The sequence below is a fragment of the Somniosus microcephalus genome, chromosome 1 (genome assembly GCF_052327205.1).
Source record: "Somniosus microcephalus isolate GS21.2 chromosome 1, FLI_Smic_1.0, whole genome shotgun sequence".
Taxonomy (NCBI): Eukaryota; Metazoa; Chordata; class Chondrichthyes; order Squaliformes; family Somniosidae; genus Somniosus; species Somniosus microcephalus.
Genome location: NC_140987.1, coordinates 441,862,205 through 441,881,214, shown reverse-complemented (window position 1 = coordinate 441,881,214; position 19,010 = coordinate 441,862,205). Strand labels below are relative to the sequence as shown.

Below are 19,010 nucleotides of genomic sequence, written 5' to 3'. Positions count from 1 at the left end.
CCAGACTGTTTGCTGCCTTAGACACTTACACAAGGCATCGTATCAAGGATGAATTGCACACCTTTTTGCAATCTTTCCTGATAACTCAATCCTCTGATGCTGAATTCAGCTGCTTGGCTCGTCTTTGTATTGCGTCTTGGGATTGAATGGCTCCCTTGTGTTATTTTGCTTAATCCCAGACAGATTACTCGAAGTGCAGACTGACCAGAACGCTGTACAAATCTAGTCTGAAAATCCTCCATCTCTTATTCTATTGATTTTGCTATATAGCGCACTATTTATTTTGTTCAAAGTTGCTCTGCAATGACTGGCCATGTTAAGTGTCGAGTCTACTAATTCCCCCATATCTCTTTCAACTTCACCCTCAGCTATTTTAACACCATTCATGAAGTCCGTCTTCAGACCATTTTTTTCCGCTCCTTTGTGCAACACTTATCCACATTGAATTTAATTTACCAGCGGCTATTCATTTACATATTTTATGAAATTACTCTTCTTCTTCAGCAGTTCTCCCTAGTTTGGCATCACCTGCTCCAAAACACGAGCACTGTAGATAGAGAGCAGCTAACGCAGTTTATTCAAACTTAAACTTAATTAACAGAAGAATTAGTTCCAGTTTCTGGAGGGACAACCATGCCATGGTCCCTGACATGAATCAGTCATTCATGAAAGAAAGACTTTTGAAATAATACTGAGCGGCCTATGGGTGGCGCTGTCCAGGGAGAGTATAAATACTCAGGCACGGGCCCAGCTTGCGCAGGACATTCTTAACAGGAACTAGTGAAGGACACAACTAGACCTCCATGTTGTAAAACAGTTGATTAAAGCTTTGTTTAACGCTTAGACCAAGTGCCTCGTAGTTTTCTTACGTCAGTCCCTATACGGAACATGAGCTTCATCATTATCCCTTCTTGTTATTAGATGAGATGGAGTATGAATATAGTGGAAGTGAAGAAGATGATGATGGATTGAATGAAGATGAAGGAGAGCCAAGGTAAATTTTTTAAATTATATTATTCAAGTATATATCCCTTTTGAAAGTTACTATTGAATCTGCTTCCACTCCCCTTTCAGCCAGTGTATTCCAGTAGATTTCTATTTGATCTGATATTGGTGCATGAGCGCAGGAAGACCCCAAGAATTCAGTTCAATCGTGTTCCCTGTCCTTCCATGTGCAATTATTATTTGTTTTTGGTATTGGTTGAGGGAGCAATGTTGCCTAGGAAGTGATGTAATGAGGAAGCTGTGCCACAGTCGTCCTTTTTTTTAAAAAAAACAAAGTATTTTTTATACCAAATTGGTTTTCTGGGATGTGTTTGAGACTGTTGGTTTATAAATGTTAAGTGGAGATGATGTCATGATTAATTCACTTTAAACAGTCTTCCCAGTAATTGGGAAAGTAGGCCATGACACTGAAATGATACTTCAACAATACGGAATCTGTCCTGGGATAAAAACAAATTTAAGATTTCTATTTGGTCTGATATTGGTGCATGAGTGCAGGAAGATCCCAAGAATTGAGTTGAATTGTTTTCCCTGTCCTTCCATGCGCTGTTATTCGTTATTTTTGGAATTGGTTGATGGAGAAATATTTCCGAGGAAGCTTTGCCACAATTGTCTTTTTTTTTTAATAAACAAAGGCTAGATTTATTGGCCCAGAAATTCGGGACGGGGGCTTCCCGCGGGTGCAAGCCCCCGACCTGCACTTACCTAGCGCGCCAGCCGTTGAGCTGTGGGCCCCCGTGGGATTCCGATCCTGGGCCTGCTCCAACTGCTGGCGCGCAGTGCTTGCGTATCCCAGGGGCGCAGTTAGTTCGAAGCGTCCCCTGGGATCACGTGGGCCATGGGGAGCCAATGGTAGCAGGGAATGCTTCATTCATAAGTTTGACAGGAAGGGCTGTCAAACTTATAAATAATATAAGCCCTAAAACATGACTAAATCTTCAAATAATTTTTTTTTTAATCACATTTTTATAATAAACTATAAATTACATGAAATAACGATTTTCAACAATAAGTTAAATTTTTGAAAAAAATAATTTTATTTTTTAACAGGGCTAAAAATAAACTTACCTTTCTTTAAAGTATTTAAAAATAATAAACCTGTAAAAAAAAACGAAGTTCGATGCGCACACACAGCCTCTCCTGCGCACGCGTTCAACTTCTGAACCCCTTCTTTCAGGGGAACGGAAGTTCCGGTTTCCCGCGCATGCGCAGTGCATGCACGAAACCGACACTTCCATTGGGCTTACGGGTGAGTACCCCATGCGTACTCACCCGTGGAGACCCGAAGTTCTGGGCCATTACCTTTGGAAGAGACCGACTTTCTTTGACACCATAGGAGTTTGAAAAAATCATGGACCATTTCATTTTTCAAAAAATCAAACCTTGCTTTTCAAAATTAATAATAAAGGAAATCTGGGGTGAGATGGCTCTTGATCCGATGAGTGGCCATTCTTATCCAGCACACCTTCCAACATGACAGCAACTTGATCGATTGGCTCCTCCCTTATAATGCAGAATTTGTATTGGTGGTTACTGGCTCTAATTTTTAGATGATGCCCCCTAGTCCTAGACTCCCCAACCAGCGGAAATAGTTTCTCTCTAACTATCCTTAAATATCTTTAAAACTTCAATCAAATCACCCCTAAATCTTCTAAATTCTCAGGATAACAACCCTAATTTGTGTAATCTCTGCTCATAATTTAACTCTTGAAGTCCGGGTATCATTCTGGTAAATCTACGCAGCACTCCCTCCAAGGCCAATATATCCTTCCTAAGGTGTGGTGCCCAGAACTGCTCACAGTGCTCCAGGTGTGGTCTAACCAGGACTTTGTCCAGCTTATGTAATGACGTAGTATAGATCTAGGGGGCAAAATTCCCCTCGCTTGCGCCGCCGGTGGGAGGCACTGATGAGGCACAAATGGCTTTTCGCCCCCCCGCCGAGGCGATAACCGCGCCTCCTGCGAAATTCCGCAAGAGGTTAGTGGCGGCGCTACTGGGTATCGCCCCGATCTCCTGCACCCAGAGATCATGATGTCGTCTCCGGGCGCAGCTCCCCGGGAGAAAAATTCCCCCTTGCGCCCTGCAACAGCGCCGGGCGATGTTACCGACTGCTGCGGGGGTCGCCAACAGTGAGGCCGGCCGCTTGCGGGGCGCCATTTTGAAGGCGCGGTGGCCGGCCAACATGAAAAAAATGGTTGATTTAAAAAAAAAAAAAAAATTCTGAGCACCGGAAGCGGGCTGAGTGCCTCGATCGGTCAGCCCGGCACTCGGCTTGAGTGATCGCTGATCGCGCGGCACTCCCGCACCCCGATGCTCCCGCAGATGCCAAAAAAAATGCAGAGCTCGCAGCGGGGAGCCCTTCCCTTTAATTGAGGGAAGAGCCCCTGCAATGCGGCAGCGCCACGCACATTGCCCCGGATCGTGACGTTCCCCGCCTCTTGCACTCAAGAGTCAAGTGGAGCAAAAAAATGAGAATTTCTCAAATGTTTGAAAAGGTTTGCGCCTGGCACTAACTTTTCAAACATTTTTGACTTAGCGCCCCAAATGGCCCTCTAGGGGAATTTCTCCCCCATAGTGTCCAATGTTCAACCTACAGGCCCCTGAGTTTGAATCATGGCTTCAAATAACTTGCACTTCCCGTGGTTACTCTTGCCAGTCTTTGTGGGGCCACCACTTAGAGTTGAACGCTGTTAAATAAATAACTTAATCCAATTTAGATCTGGATTTTTTTTTCTGATCAGTGATGCTGAACTTTTCTTTAACCTTCAAGGTGCTTTAGCAATGATATCAGTGTTCTGAAGTTTGAAGGTGCCCTTTAGAAAAACAGGCAGCGAGTGCAAAACAAATTGGATCGACTTTGATGGATGTGAAACAGCCTTAGGCCTTATCTGTGGTACAAGTTGGATTACTCTTAGATAAGTTCAGGTATCTGGTATAAGAAGAAATGTAACGGCATGGCTAGAAAGTTGGTTGATAAACGGGAAACAAAGGGATAGATTTTCAACTAGCTGCCTGCCGTAAACCTGCCATTGCGGATTGGCTGCCGTTACAGAAATCAGGCACCACAATTACAGTTTTACATTGGTGCGGGCGACATGAGGAAATACATTTTTATGCAACGAGTGGTTAAGATTTGGAATGCACTGCCTGATAGGGTGGTGGATACAGATTCAATCGTAGCCTTCAAAAGGAAATTGGTAAAAGACTTCAAAGAGAAAAAATTGCAGGGATATGGGGAAAGAGCGGGGTTGTGGAACTAACTGGATTGCTCTTTCAAGGAGCTGGCACTGATCTGCAAGTTCAAAATATATCCCAAAGATTTAGGGTAAATGCGTGTTTTTGCAGATTGGAGAGGAATCAGCGGGCTTCCTTGCTCATGCTTGAACCTGAAGCCATGGGACTTCATGGGGTCCACAGTCAATGTTGAGGACTCCCAGTATCTTCTTCTTAGGCAGTCCCTCGGAACCGAGGATGACTTGCTTCCACATTAAAAATAAGTTCTCAGGTGACTGATGAGTCCAATGCGGGACCTACAGTCTCTGTCACAGGTGGGGCAGATGATGGTTGAAGGGGCAGGTGGGGGGTGCTTGGGTTGACGTGCGCTCCTTGCACTGCCTGCACTTGGCTTCCACTTGCTCCCGGTGAAGAGACTCTAGGTGTTCGGCGCCTTCCCAGATGCTTCTCCACCACTTTGTGCGGTCTTGGGCCAGGGATTCCCAGGTGTCGGTGGGGATGTTACACTTTTTCAAGGAGGCTTTGAGGATGTCCTTGAAGTGTTTCCTCTGCCCACCTGGGGCTCTCTTGCCATGCCGGAGCTCCGAGTAGAGCGCTTGTTTTGGGAGTCTCGTATTGGGCATGCGGACAATGTGACGCGCCCATCAGAGCTGATCAAACGTGGTCAAAGCTTCGATGCTGGGGATGTTGGCCTGAGCAAGAACACAGACGTTGGTGCACCTATCCTGCCAATGGATTTGCAGGATCTTGCGGAGGCAGCGTTGGTGGTACCTCTCCAGTGCTTTGAGGTGCCTGCTGTACATGGTCCATGTCTCTGAGGCATACAGCAGGGCGGGTATCACTGCTGCTCTGTAGACCATGAGCTTAGTGCTGGGTTTGAGGTCCTGGTCTTCAAACACTCTCTTCCTCAGGTGACCGAAGGCTGCACTGGCACACTGAAGGCGGTGTTGGACTTTGTCATTGACGTCTGCCCTTGTTGACAGTAGGCTCCCAAGGTATGAAAAGTGGTCCACGTTATCCAAGGCTTTGTCATGGATTTTGATAATCGGGGGACAGTACAGTACTGGGGGCATACTCCCAGTATGCCACTGTGCCACCACCACTGGTGGGTCTGTCCTGCCAGAAGGAGGCCTTAGGCCTTATCTGTGGTACAAGTTGGGTCATTGGCTAAAAGGTATGATTCTGTGAGTATGATTATGTCAGGCTGTTGCTTGACTAGTCTGTGGGACAGCTCTCCTAATTTTGGCACAAGTCCCCAGATGTTAGTGAGGAGGACTTTGCAGGGTCGACTGGGCTGGGTGTGGCGTTGTTATGTCCAAAGCCAGTGTCAAGGTCGATGCCAAGTGGTCCGTCCGGTTTTATTATTATTATTGTTTGTTTGTACAACTGAATGGCTTGCTAGGCCATTTAAGATGCAATCACATTGCTGTGGGTCACATATAGGCCAGACTTCCTTCCCCAATATTAACTGGGATAGTCAGAGTGTGAAAGGCTTAGAGGGTGCAGAATTCTTAAAGTGCATCCAGGAGAGCTTTTTGAGCCAGCATGTAGAAAGTCCTACAAGAGAGGGGGCGGTACTGGACCTAATTCTAGGGAATGTAGCCGGGCAAGTGGTAGAAGTGTCAGTTGGAGAGCATTTTGGTGACAGTGACCATAATTCGGTGAGATTAAAGGTAGTCATGGAAAAGGACAAAGATGGACCGGAAATAAAGGTTCTAAATTGGGGGAAGGCCGATTTTAATATGATAAGGCAGGATCTGGCCAAAGTGGACTGGGATCAGCTACTTGTTGGAAAATCCACATCAGAGCAGTGGGAGTCATTCAGAAAGGAAATAGAGAGAGTACAGCGCCAACATGTTCCCGTAAAGGTCAAGGGTGGGACCAACAAGTCCAGGGAACCCTGGATGTCAAGGGATATACAAGAATGGATTAGGAAAAAAAAGGGAGGTTTTTGGCAGATACAAAGGACTAAAAACAGTGGAAGCCCCAGAGGAGTATAGAAAGTGCAGGGGGGTACTTAAAAAAGAAATTAGGAGTGAGAAGAGGGGGCATGAAAAAACACTGGCAGGCAAAATAAAGGAAAATCCCAAGGTGTTTTATAAGTATATTAAGGGCAAGAGGATAACCAGGGAAAGAGTAGGGCCCATTAGGGACCAAAGTGGCAATCTGTGTGTAGAGCCGGAAGATGTAGGTGAGGTTTTGAATGAATATTTTGCCTCTGTGTTCACTATGGAGAAGGATGATGTAGGCATAGAAATCAGGCAGGGGGGTTGTGATATACTTGAACAAATTAGTATTGAGAGGGAGGAGGTACTAGCGGTTTTAGTGGGCTTAAAAGTGGATAAATCCCCATGCCCAGACGAGATGCATCCCAGGCTGCTGTGTGAGGCAAGGGAGGAGATTGCAGGGACTCTGACACAAATTTTCAGAACCTCTCTGGCCACAGGGGAGGTGCCAGAGGACTGGAGGACAGCTAACATAGTACCATTATTCAAGAAGGGTAGTAGGGATAAACCAGGGAATTACAGGCCAGTGAGCCTAACATCAGTAGGGAAATTATTGGGAAAAATTCTGAGGGACAGAATTAGTCTCCACTTGGAGAGGCAAAGATTAATCAAGGATAGTCAGCATGGCTTTGTCAGGGGGAGATCATGTCTAACCAATTTGATTGAATTTCTGAAGGGGGTGACTAGGTGTGTGGATGAGGGAAGTAGTTCCATGGGCACAAGTTGCCTTCCAGTACCTCACCCAAGTGTTGTCAGGCTACTCAACTACAACTTCAGTACAGCGGAGCCCAACTACACCCTCAGGTAACATCTACACATGTGTGCTTCCAGCAGGGGTTGCTGGAGAAATGAGATTTTCTTCCCCCTAATCCAGAGTCACTCAAGCCAACTAACCAGGTATCAAAGCTGGGAGCTTTCTGGTCTGTTCAGCTCAGCCACTTACTCGATAGATTTACCAGTTGTTCAGTGAGAGCCCAAAACAAAAGTCAATTTAAGAAGACACACAACTGCCCTCAGCCAGGCGCAGACTGAATCAGAGAACCTTACAGCGCAGAAGGAGGCCACTTGGCCCATCGTGCCTATGCCGGCTCTTTGAAAAAGCAATCCAATTAGTCGCACTCCCCTGCCCCCACCCTGCTCCTTCCCCATAGCCCTACATGATTTTTTTTTTACCTTTTCACATAAATATCCAGTCTGGTGCAGCAATGGTGAGGGGAAGAGTGAGAAAGGAGCTTCAATCAAAAAGAAAGGAAAATGTCCCACATACAGTGACAGCTAAGATCTTCACTAATACGATAAATTATTTCATCTGTTTTTTTATGCAAGTGTTATTCTCAGTGAAATATTTCAACTCTGTTGTGCCTGAATTGGTCATGTCCTAGTTTATCAATGTATATGGCAAAACATCCATCTGCCAGGGAATTGCCTTTGTAGCTAAAAGGCAACATAATCAATACAACTTTCCTGCAAAATACAATTACAAGTAAGACTATGCGTATCTCTCCAAAAAAAAATTAAATATCAAAAATATTTAAATCTCTCCGATTACTGGAGATTCTTGAGGAACGTGGAGCTAGCATTGGTAACGTTCAGCTTCCCAACACCCCCGAGGCCTTCATTGCATCCGTAGCGTTACCCACTCTGTTCGATCGCCATCTGGATAATCTGTTCTCTGCTCTCTGCCCAGCTCCATTGTCAACCAGCCCGGAGAGTCGACCCTTCGACGAGAGTTTCTGCGGCTGCAGCAGGAGAACACCAGCCGCTCGGCATCCCAGCAGCAGCAGCAGTTGTTCCAGCAGCAGGTCCGGGAGCAGGAGAAGTACAAGAAGCAACGGCTGGCCGAGCGGCAGAAGCGGATCGATCAGCAGAAGGAGCAGAGGAGGTGGCTGGAAGATGTGAGAGGGGGTTTTGTTTAATTTTTGTTGTTGGGAGATTTGCCATTCGCGTTTGCTTCTGATTGCCACCCTGTTAGAGAGATGGCTTTATTTTTTTTGGCTGTTTCGTGGTTGCGGCCAATCGTGGAGCATAAATGCTGGCATGGACTGCTTGGCCGGTTTCTGTGCTGTATATCCTATGTAATCGGGGAGTTCCGCAGCACGCTATCCCCTCTGGCTTCATAACTTTTCCTTCCCACTGCTGGCTTGAGAGGATTCGAGTACAGGAACAAGGATGTCTTGCTGCAGTTGTACAGGGCCTTGGTGAGACCACACCTTGAGTATTGTGTGCAGTTTTGGTCGCCTTATCTGAGGAAGGATGTTCTTGCCATGGAGGGAGTGCAGCGAAGATTCACCAGACTGATACCTGGGATGGCAGGAATGACTTATGAGGAGAGATTGGGTCGATTGGGCTTATAGTCACTGGAGTTTAGAAGAATGAGAGGGGATCTCATTGAAACTTATAAAATTCTAACAGGACTAGACAGACTAGATGCAGGAAGGATGTTCCCGATGCCGGGGAGTCCAGAACCAGGGGTCACAGTCTAAGGATAAGGGGTAAGCCATTTAGGACTGAGATGAGGAGGAATTTCTTCACCCAGAGAGTGGTGAACCTGTGGAATTCTCTACCACAGAAGGCAGTTGAGGCCAATTCATTAAATATATTCAAGAAGGAGTTGGATATATTTCTTAAGGCCAAAGGGATCAAGGGATATGGGGAGAAGGCAGGGACAGGGTACTGAGTTTGGATGATCAGCCATGATCTCATTGAATGGCGGAGCAGGCTCGAGGGGCTGAATGGCCTACTCCTGCTCCTATCTTCTATGTTTCTATGTCTATTTGCGGCTGAGATGGATAAACGAGTAGCCGGAAGGATCCTTGCCCTGCATTGCGTCCAGTTAACATTAACTCTTTCCGCAGGTGTGTAACGTCCATTGGATGTTAAGACAGCAGCTTCTTCAAAAGCGAAGTAAACCATGGAAACTATTTTTTAACTAATAATCCTTTTTCCAAAAACAGACATTTTATAAATTGTTTAAAAAAAAAAATTCATACTAAAAGTTTACAGGCTCTCAGGGCATGGTGACAGGGACAGGTTCATCCCTGGTGAAGGGAGACACCGGCTTGTGTGGAGGGAGGGCAGGTGCTGCAATGTACTACAGCAGCAAGCGGTCCCGGGTGAAGTGGACTCTCTCCTCAGCAGACAGTCCAGTGGCTGGTCTTTTAACGTTTTGAAATTCAAGGTGTATAAATGTCTGGTGATCACCAAACAGGAGCAGGAGCAATGATACTTGTCATGAAGCAGAGATTGCTACAAGAGAGATTTGTGCAGTGAAGTGCATGAGGAACTGCAGTGAATCTACCAGCTGTGATATTCCCCGAACCTCCTCATCTGAATTTATGTTTATTCTCTTGGGCCTCGGCTGCTTAAAGAAATATTGTGGCACAGTGTCCGACCATCAATCTGCAGGCAGCTTCAGAGAGAACCCTCCCTGTCTCTATCGCGGTCGTTCAATGAAACTTCGAAAAGCAATCCGAGGAGAAAAGTGGTCATGTATCAATACTGCATTAAGATTAATCTGACAGTAAATTGACAGTTTGATTTTGATGGGTTATTTTTCTGCTGTGCAACTCACACTACTAATGCGGTGTCAGTTCATGATGTCAGAACAATCGGATAGCTGACAGCAGAATCTCCAGCTGCGCTGGGTTTTATTCAAGTGAAAGCCAATCCCGGGCAAACTGTTCACAATGGTGAAGGATTCAGCGTGAGTGAGCGCAAGATAAACATTAGAAAGCGAGAATAAGAAGGGAAGTTGCGTGGAACTTTTTCACCCAAAAGGTCATAGAGTTGTGACATCTGTTACCGGGGAGTGCTACTGAAGAGGAGATAGCAACTAGGTTCACAGGGCAATTGGATGCATTTTAGGAGAGAGGAAGAATATGTTTGGTGGGCAAGGTTGATCTAAGGAAAGAAAAAACAGGTCTGTTTGGATCTAATGGTGTTTATCCATTCCTAAAACTTCTGATGTTGAGAAGAGGCAATTGCCCGTCGAGTTAAGATGTTACAAGGGAAGGAGGATTAAGTGTAGGGTTGATGTGGTCAGGGCCTGGAGTTGTGATAACAGAAACATTGTGCTTGCATCTGAAGAGATAGGAATGAAATGGTTATCTACAACATTGACCAGGGCATCTCAATTAAAATGCAACGGGTTTGAAGGATTTAGCGATCTTCCTTTATCCCTTATTTTCTTTTATTCTTTTGATATTCAGATGTTGTACAAAAGCTGATTCTGTAAAGTCATACCTTAACGCAAGTTTCGTATCATCTCATAAACCATGAGTTTAATGTAGAAAGTAAATCTTTTATTTTGCAAACCCCAAAAGTTTGAGACTCTGCTGCTAATGCTCCTCATCAAGGCCTTAGACTGGGGAATCGAGTGTGTCGCTGCACGCACTCAAATTGTGAAACTCCCATTTTTCTGATCATTAAAATTAAGCACCAATTCTAGCAATGAGCAAGACTGGGAGAAAATCCTTGCAATTTGGACCCTATAACAAGTGTCTATTTGCATTAGACGTACTGTGATTGAGAAGTTACTTTTTCATTGATAGTAAGGTAGAAGTACATCATGGGAGCACTATCACTTGAGATAGACTTCATTTCTTGAGCAGTCATAATCAATCTGATATGCTTCACTAACTTATATGCTAACACTCCAGTTATCCTGTATAAATAAGCTTCTTTCCACAGTGTTCAGGCAAGACACTGCACATGCCCATCCCCCACACACAGGTAGCACTCCTGGGGCAATTGGGGCTAATTTGGACTTTGGGCGATATCGATTCAGCCGCCCATTGTACATCTCACCCAATCTGTATTTCCGTTCACTTCAACCGGGAGAGATGTATAGAAACATAGAAACATAGAAGATAGGAGCAGGAGTAGGCCATTCGGCCCCTCGAGCCTGCTCCACCATTCAATGAGATCATAGCTGATCATCCAAATTCAGTACCCTGTCCCTGCTTTCTCCCCATATCCCTTGATCCCTTTAGCCTTAAGAAATATATCTAACTCCTTCTTGAATATATTTAATGAATTGGCCTCAACTGCCCTGTGTGGTAGAGAATTCCACAGGTTCACCACTCTCTGGGTGAAGAAATTCCTCCTCATCTCAGTCCTAAATGGCTTACCCCTTATCTTTAGACTGTGACCCCTGGTTCTGGACTCCCCCGCCATCGGGAACATCCTTCCTGCATCTAGTCTGTCTAGTCCTGTTAGAATTTTATAAGTTTCAATGAGATCCCCTCTCATTCTTCTAAACTCCAGTGAATATAAGCCCAGTCGACCCAATCTCTCCTCGTACGTCATTCCTGCCATCCCAGGCGGCTGATCCAGTAGTGCCTGTTTTACAATATCCAAAGTCCAAAATACCCCCATTGTGTCGGTCCACAGGTGCGCGATCGATCCATGCATCGCTTTATTTTCCACTGAAGTTTAATATCTGACTGGTAAAATAAGTCGACTGTTCTCGGGTTTTCTGACAATTGTTGTTTCTGCGCTGACTCGCACAGCAGCACAAGAGGGAACAGGAGCTGCGGAAACAGCAGGAATGTGGGAAGAAAAAGCCAGAGCTGAAGGAGAGGCACAGAAAAGAACCGAAGAGTAGAGGAGAAGAAGAAAGGAGATGGGCAGAAGAGGAAAGGTGGAAGATAGTGGAAGGGAAAAGGAAAGCTGAGAGAATACAGGTATGCATTTTCCCCACTGATGTCTGAGCTCCCTTAATTTAGTCACTTTAAGGGTCGAATGATACCACGGAGGTTTGCACCTAATAAAAAACAGGTTTTGCCAGCAATTCTTTTTTAAGGCCCTGTCGTAATGTGTTGTTGTGCCTTTCCTTGATGGTTTGCAAAAAAATAATTTTAAAAAGAACTTGCATTTCTACACCGATAGCAAAATACTGCGGAAGCTGGAACTCCGAAATAACAACAGTCAACGCTGGAAAAACCCTGCAGGCCCGGCAACATCCGTGGAGAGAGAAACAGAGTCAACGTTTCAGGTCGAAACTCTTCTACAAGAAAAGATGAAATATTCTGTCGAAGGGTTTGACCTGAAACGTTAACTCTGTTTCACTCTCCACGGATGTTGCCTGGCCTGCTGAGTTTTTCCAGCGTTTTCTGTTGTTATTTTGCATTTCTGCAGCGCCTTTCATGACCTCAGGATGTCCCAAAGTGCTTTACAGCCAGGTATTTTTGAAGTGTAGTCACTGTTGCAATGTAGGAAACGTGGCAGCCGCTTTGCACACAGCAAGCTCCCACAAACTGCAATGTGACAACCTGCTTTAATAATGTTGGTTGAGGGATGAATGTTGGCCAGGACACCGGGGAGAACTCCCCTGCTCTTCTTTGAAATAGTGGCCATGGGATCTTTTACATCCGCCTGAGAGGGCAGATGGGAACTCGGTTTAACACCTACAGCCGAAAGACGGCACCTCCCTCAGTACCGCACTGGAGCGTCAGCCTAGATTTTGTGTTCAGGTCTCGTGGAATGGGATTTGAACCCACAGCCCTCATGATTCAGAGGTGATGCGAGCTAGCACTAAGCTACCAGCTGACACGACTGACACGCGTATGTATGATACCTACCTTTAATTAGCTCTAGTTTCTGCCATTGAAATGAGCAGAAATGACAAGAAAAGATGAAATGTTCTGGAGTCTGCAATGGTCTATAGTTCTGAATGCTTTAATGTAGGGTCCAAGAAGGATTCAATGATCCCATGCCTTTGTGGGAATGATGTGTGTGATATGAAAACTACGAGGCACTTGGTTTGAGTATTAAACAAGGCTTTAATCAACTGTTTTTCAACATGGAGATCTAGTTGTGTCCTTCACTAGTTCCTGTTAAAGAATGTCCTGAGCAAGCTGGGCCCATGCCCGAGTATTTATACTCTCCCTGGACAGCGCCACCAGCAGGCCGCCCGGTATCATTTCATAAGTCATTTCCACATGAATGACAAGCTTCATGTCAGTGTGTAACTATTTAAAGAGAACGTGTCAAATATTTTCTTCAGTGTGATTAGTCTTTCTCTAACAAGACATTTGTTAATCCGTCCATTCATTCTGAACTGATATTATCTAAATGTTACCTATCTGCAGACGGATGGTCTTTTGGAGTCTCGGAGGAATGAAGGCTCCAGAGCGATGGATGTACCTCAGCAACAGGTACACAAGCACAGTTTGCTAACTTTACCGTTCTATTTTCACACGGCTTATTCTCTGGTCGTGGGCGGGTATCTGATGCATGGGAGAAAAGCCCCTTCAGTCCCAAGTACAAGGAACAGCCATACCCGGCCTGTCGCAGAGATTAAAGTAGACCACACAATTTGTGCAATACGGTTTAAACTGCGTTCTAATTCCAAGATGGAATTGGTACAGTCCTTTGGTGATGTTTTGTGAACAACTGGTGGGATTTTAACTCGCTGGAAAAAAGCTAATTATTTGTGGGAAAATGTAATATTGTGTATTAGTGATGGGTAGACCATCACCGTATCACTGATATAATGCACTGCACTTTGGAATAGTTCTAAACCCTGATCCAACAAAGTCATAGAATGGATAAATATTGTACCATTTGATGGCGTCTTGTAAGATTTTGGATCACAGGTCACACACAGATTATCCAAAAGGGTCTTAGGAGTCATAGGTCGCTTTATTAAGGAACGGCAGTTTAAGTTAATGACAACACGCAATCAAGATAGACACAGTAGACATACGACCGTGACAAGCAGTTGGTATCGGTCCCGATCGGACAGGCGGCTGGCGTGCGCGAACAGCTCTTCCCTTCACCGTCTGTGCTAAAAGCTCTTTAGATATCTCTTTCACTCTCTTTTTAGGGGTGGGCCTAGGGTAGACTATCAAAGACGCAGTCAACAACCTTTCTAGCACACAAACAGCAGACAGCTAGTCTGGAAACAAGGTCACTGCCACGGTGCAGAATGTTAGAACATCCACAGGGAACCAAGAACATCAGCCAATTCTAAGCATCTCTCCAGTTATTCTAACACCAGTCTGAATAGACTTCAAGTTATTTCTTCCAATTCACGATTTCTTACAACTCCTCACTTTGAGAATGAAATATCCTTATTGACGTCTCACAATCCTCTTTTGACTAATCTAGCTAGTTCTAAGTTATCGGCCCGCTGATACCATTCGTGCCCAGGGATGCTGGCTGGCATTATAAGCTACTTCCCACTACTCGTAGTCCCCTAATTTGCTTATTGCTTTCTCAACTTGGGTGTTAGTTAGTAGGGAGACTCAGAAATGAAGATTTCCCCCTTTCTTACAGTCCATTTCTTTGAGGGGGAGGAGCAGCCTCTGACTCCTTACTCAAATCCAATTCACTGTTCCGGTGTTCCGATTCTGCCCCGCCTGGGTTATCTTCTGTTTCTTCTAGCTTTCCTGATGTTACCCCGCCTGGGGTCTCCTCTACATTGCTTCAGATCTTTTCTTTCGATGTGCTCAGTTAATTTGTTGGTGCTGGTTAGTCATAGGCATGAGTACACAATTGGCTTATGCATCAAAGTCTTACTACACGGTTATACATATATCAAATACACTATCATTACAAGTTGGAGAACTACCAGAGGGTGTTAAATAATATGAAGCTAAGGGTGTGCTGATGTATTAAGCCCAATATCACACCAGTGTGAGTCGTCCCCTATGCTGTCAATTTCAATATCTATTCTCGAGTTGTCTTGTTCCAAAACATAAAACTGCTTTAGGGAGTTCAGTCACACCATGAGCTCACTGAAGCCCTCAGACAAGAGGGGAATGTCATACCTGAATTGTGCAGCTCATACTTAAGTATCTCATTTACTGTCAGTTTCACTTGAGCATAGGTTTAGATATTGAGTAAAACGCGTTCGTTGATGGGGCAGGTCCTGTTAGAGCCGTAAAGCATGGTAGTTGCGGTAGTAGTGACACAGGAGGCACCACCAAAACCACCTCATACTGGATTCGTACTGGCCTTTCCCACGCTCTGTTACCTACAAAACACAATTATTACAGTCACAGTTAAATTCAGTCTCGCAATCATTTGAAGCGACATTACAGTTTAACATCTAATCAACAAATCGTGGACTTAAAAGATTCTCCAGATCTCTTTTACTCGTATCCATCTTGTGGATAATTCTTGCTAAATGTGATTTATCTTCAGCCTCAATTGTCCCAATCCAAATTCCATGTAACTCCCCACTTCAACTTCAATTTCAATCCCTCTAACAGGTATCAGTGTGTTTAACTCTATTCTGTTTGTTTCATTAATTAGATAGTTTCTCGATGGAGTATGTGTCAATGCTTTAAAAGTTGTCTCACTCTCCTGAGCCACATTAACCATTTCACGTCTTGCTGTTGTCAAGTAACTGAGCACGTCTGAAACCCGTTCTTCAGTGCAGATTCACCACGCATTTCCGGATGGTAATTGCTTCATACGTAACAAATCACATTTGCACACTCACACCAGTATCTCAATATCATGCCACACGTGCCATCCGATACAAGCCATTCTCGGGCTTTCAGGTGATCTTATCAAAAGATTGTCTGGAAGTCTTTGCTCATCTTCCACCGCCTTGTCCCGATGTCTCGGGTAGTGGCCAGGCTATCAAATTCAGTTTTCTTAAGAAGTTCATTATAGGCAGGGACACAAATGACTCCAAGAGAAAGCTATCAATTTACTATTCGTAACTACACTTTCCTGGCTTTCACTAGAAAGTTTGGAAAATTCTCATTTGGTGGTGTAATTATGTCTTAAGTGGGGCATCCCATTAATTATTATTCATATCTCATTCATGAGCCCTGGAGGAACTTTACTGTCCAATACAATATTAAAAATAGAAAACATAGATCAAAGTTGTCTGGTGAACCAATTTAAAAAAAAAACAGCTGCCAGGACCCCAATAATTCCAATTTAATTCAGATCAAATTCTTATTAACTAAACACGATACAGAACAGATCAAATAAAACAAAAAAAAGTAAGTTACGTTATATTTCCCCTTGTTCTTTCTTCAGATGCCTTTTCAAAAGACTGTAAAAAATATTGAATACAACTGGAGAAAAATTAGTTTTAACATTTAAACAAAACCAATCAAACTGCTTTGGAAAATTCACAATAGCAACCGCGACTCCAAGGTTAAATCTTAGACTGAAACTTAGGGGGAGAAATTCGGTATCGCCCCATTTGGGGCATAATTATCGGCCGGGCGCTAAGTTTAACGCCTGCTGCTAATTATCGCCTCCGACTGCAAACTTGGCTTCTGTCGCCCCTGGAGGTGATTGGAGTGCTAAATCAGGCGCTACACATTTCTCTTAAGGCGCTAACGCCGAGGAGCAAGGCGCTACCTCAGAGCCCTGCCGAAGCTCATGTGATGTCAGTCAGAAATGGAACACAGACACACTGGCGCCGGCCAGTTCTTAAAGGGGAGGGTCGACCTTGCTCCCCATCCACACCCTGCTCATTGCAGCCTTGAATCTCGGCCTGGAGAGACCTGTACATCAATTCTGCTGGAAAGAACAATGGAGAGGCCCAGGGAAAGAGCTCGGAGTGCAGCCCCCATAGTCTCTCCTAAATCAATGCAAGGAAGGTCAAATCAAAATGAACCTGCAAAGTGCTGCTCAGTACCCAAAACTCCTTCACACAGCGTTGAATCTCTCCAGAAGTCTCTCTCGCTCTCTCAGAATGCGTAGTGCAAAAATGTCGCCGACAAAAAAAGGCAGGAAGCGGTCACCTTTAAATAGCGCTCCCCCAGTCCCTTCCCGACTGCAAAACGCTCCCCTCAACCTGTCATTGCTAGCGGCAGGCGGTAAGGCAGGGGGCGCCACTCAATATCCGGTCCAGGGCGCTACTGGGGCGTTGCGCACTCGACTGACGTCACGATCTGTGGGCGCAGGAGATCGTGGCGGTAGTGTTTAGCGCCGCTGCAAAATGTCTGGTCAATTTCGCGAGCAGCGCAAACATCGCCGCGCCCGGGCGCTAGTTGCTTTGCGCCCCATTAGCGCCCTCTTAGGGCGCTAACGTGAGGTGCAAAGCAACTGAATTTTTCCCTCTTAATCTTTTGTTAAACCAACTTTCTGCTTTTCTCAGTTTTCCCACACCACCTCTAAGTTTTGTTCCCAATTCTGGGAGCACAATCTTATTCGCGCATTCGTAAAACTTCCAAAATCCAAGGCAAGAGTAATAAGGGTTATACGGCTTCTAGCACAGAGAAGTGGGTGGAGCTAAAACAAACATAACAGACACTTTCTTTTAGCAAGACAGACTTTCAGACAAAAGTAATACTGTAACTTCTTAAACATTCATAGATGCTTTTTAAAAAGACATTAACATTCACACTGAAAACAAAAAAAAACCTGTAGAACAGCAGAAAAGAGATATTGCCCAGAAATTCGGGTCGGGGGCTTCCCGCGGGTGCAAGCCTCCGACCTGCACTTACCTAGCGTGCCGGCCGTTGTGCTGTGGGCCAGCGTGGGATTCCGATCCTGGGCCTGCTCCAACTGCCGGCGCGCAGTGCTTGCGTATCCCAGGGGCGCAGTTAGTTCGAAGCGTCCCCTGGGATCACGTGGGCCATGGGGAGCTAATGGTAGCAGGGAATGCTTCATTCATAAGTTTGACAGGAAGACCTGTTAAACCTATAAATACTATGGCCTAGAAATTCGGTGGGGTTAGCGCCCAATTAGAGGCGTTAGAGGGCCTTGCGCCGGAATTATAGCCGCGATCGAAATTGCGTTGGGCCCTACCATCGGCGTTAGCCGGTAGCGCTGCACCGGCACCGATGACGTCATCGGTGTGCGCAGCGTCCCGGTTGCCGTGGTAACGCGGCCGGACGCCCAAATTCAGTTGCGGCCGCCTTGCCCGTGGCAGCCGCAACCAACGATTGTTCAACGGGATGTTGCAGCACGTAGCGCCGGCGCATTAAGGTGGAGCGGCGGCCGGCCGCTTTCCCGGCGGCCCGCACCTCCCTCCCCGGACTCCTCCACCACCCCCCCGCGGCACTGATGTGTGTGGCCCGCGAGCCCGGCACTTCTCCGAGGTGCCGGGCTCATTTGTCGGGCGAATCGACCGGTCAGCGGTCGGCTGCAGGCAGCTCCTCCTTAACAGAAGGAGGAAGCCTGCAGTACCCCAGCCTGCCGCACCGCATCGGGTGCCGCAGTGGGGGATTAGCGCCGCAAACCTGCATTCAGCGCCCATAGCGAGGCGCTGAAACCCTCCATTAGCGCCCGCAGCCGTCTGGGCGCGGGGCAGCTGAATTTTTGGCGGGCGCAGCGGCAATTATCGCGGGTGCAAAATTTCGGGGGCAAAAGCCCTGGCGGAGGCAAACCTAATTTCTCGGCCTATAAGCCCCAAAACATCACTAAATCTTCAAATAATTTTTTTTTTAAATCACATTTTTAAAATCTATATATATAAATCGGTACTTCTGTCATTCTGTCTATCTGTCTATCTGTCTGTCATCGCGTGTGCGTTGCGGGTATGCACTCGAAAGTTACAGGGCGTACCTACGCGCGCGTTACCTCCAAAGAAAGCTTACGCTTCCGAGACGGTTTTAAGCGTATTTCCGTTTCAGCCGGGCTAAAATTGCGCCCGCGGTATCCCAAAAACCTTCAACATTCCGCTCATTAGCATCTCATTATCCGCTCATTAGCGACAGAGTGACCTCGAGCTCGACCAATCGTACGCCGGGTTGCTGGCGTGTGCCGCCGGGCCAATCGGTGCGCGTGTGGCCGGGCTTTATCGTTCTGAACCGAGGTGAGTCGCCGCCATCTTGATTCCAAACT

At 45.8% G+C, this 19,010-nt stretch overlaps 1 protein-coding gene across 1 annotated transcript in view; it reads left to right on the top strand.

Moving 5' to 3' along the window:
• LOC147125344 (mitogen-activated protein kinase kinase kinase kinase 4) overlaps positions 1–19,010 on the top strand; it is a 407,092-nt gene that overhangs the window by 212,964 nt on the left and 175,118 nt on the right. The window contains exons 11-14 of the mRNA XM_086001780.1: positions 922–994; positions 7,933–8,140; positions 11,756–11,929; positions 13,337–13,402. Of these exons, the coding sequence (XP_085857906.1) occupies positions 922–994; positions 7,933–8,140; positions 11,756–11,929; positions 13,337–13,402 (521 nt within the window). The remainder of the gene's footprint in view (positions 1–921; positions 995–7,932; positions 8,141–11,755; positions 11,930–13,336; positions 13,403–19,010) is intronic.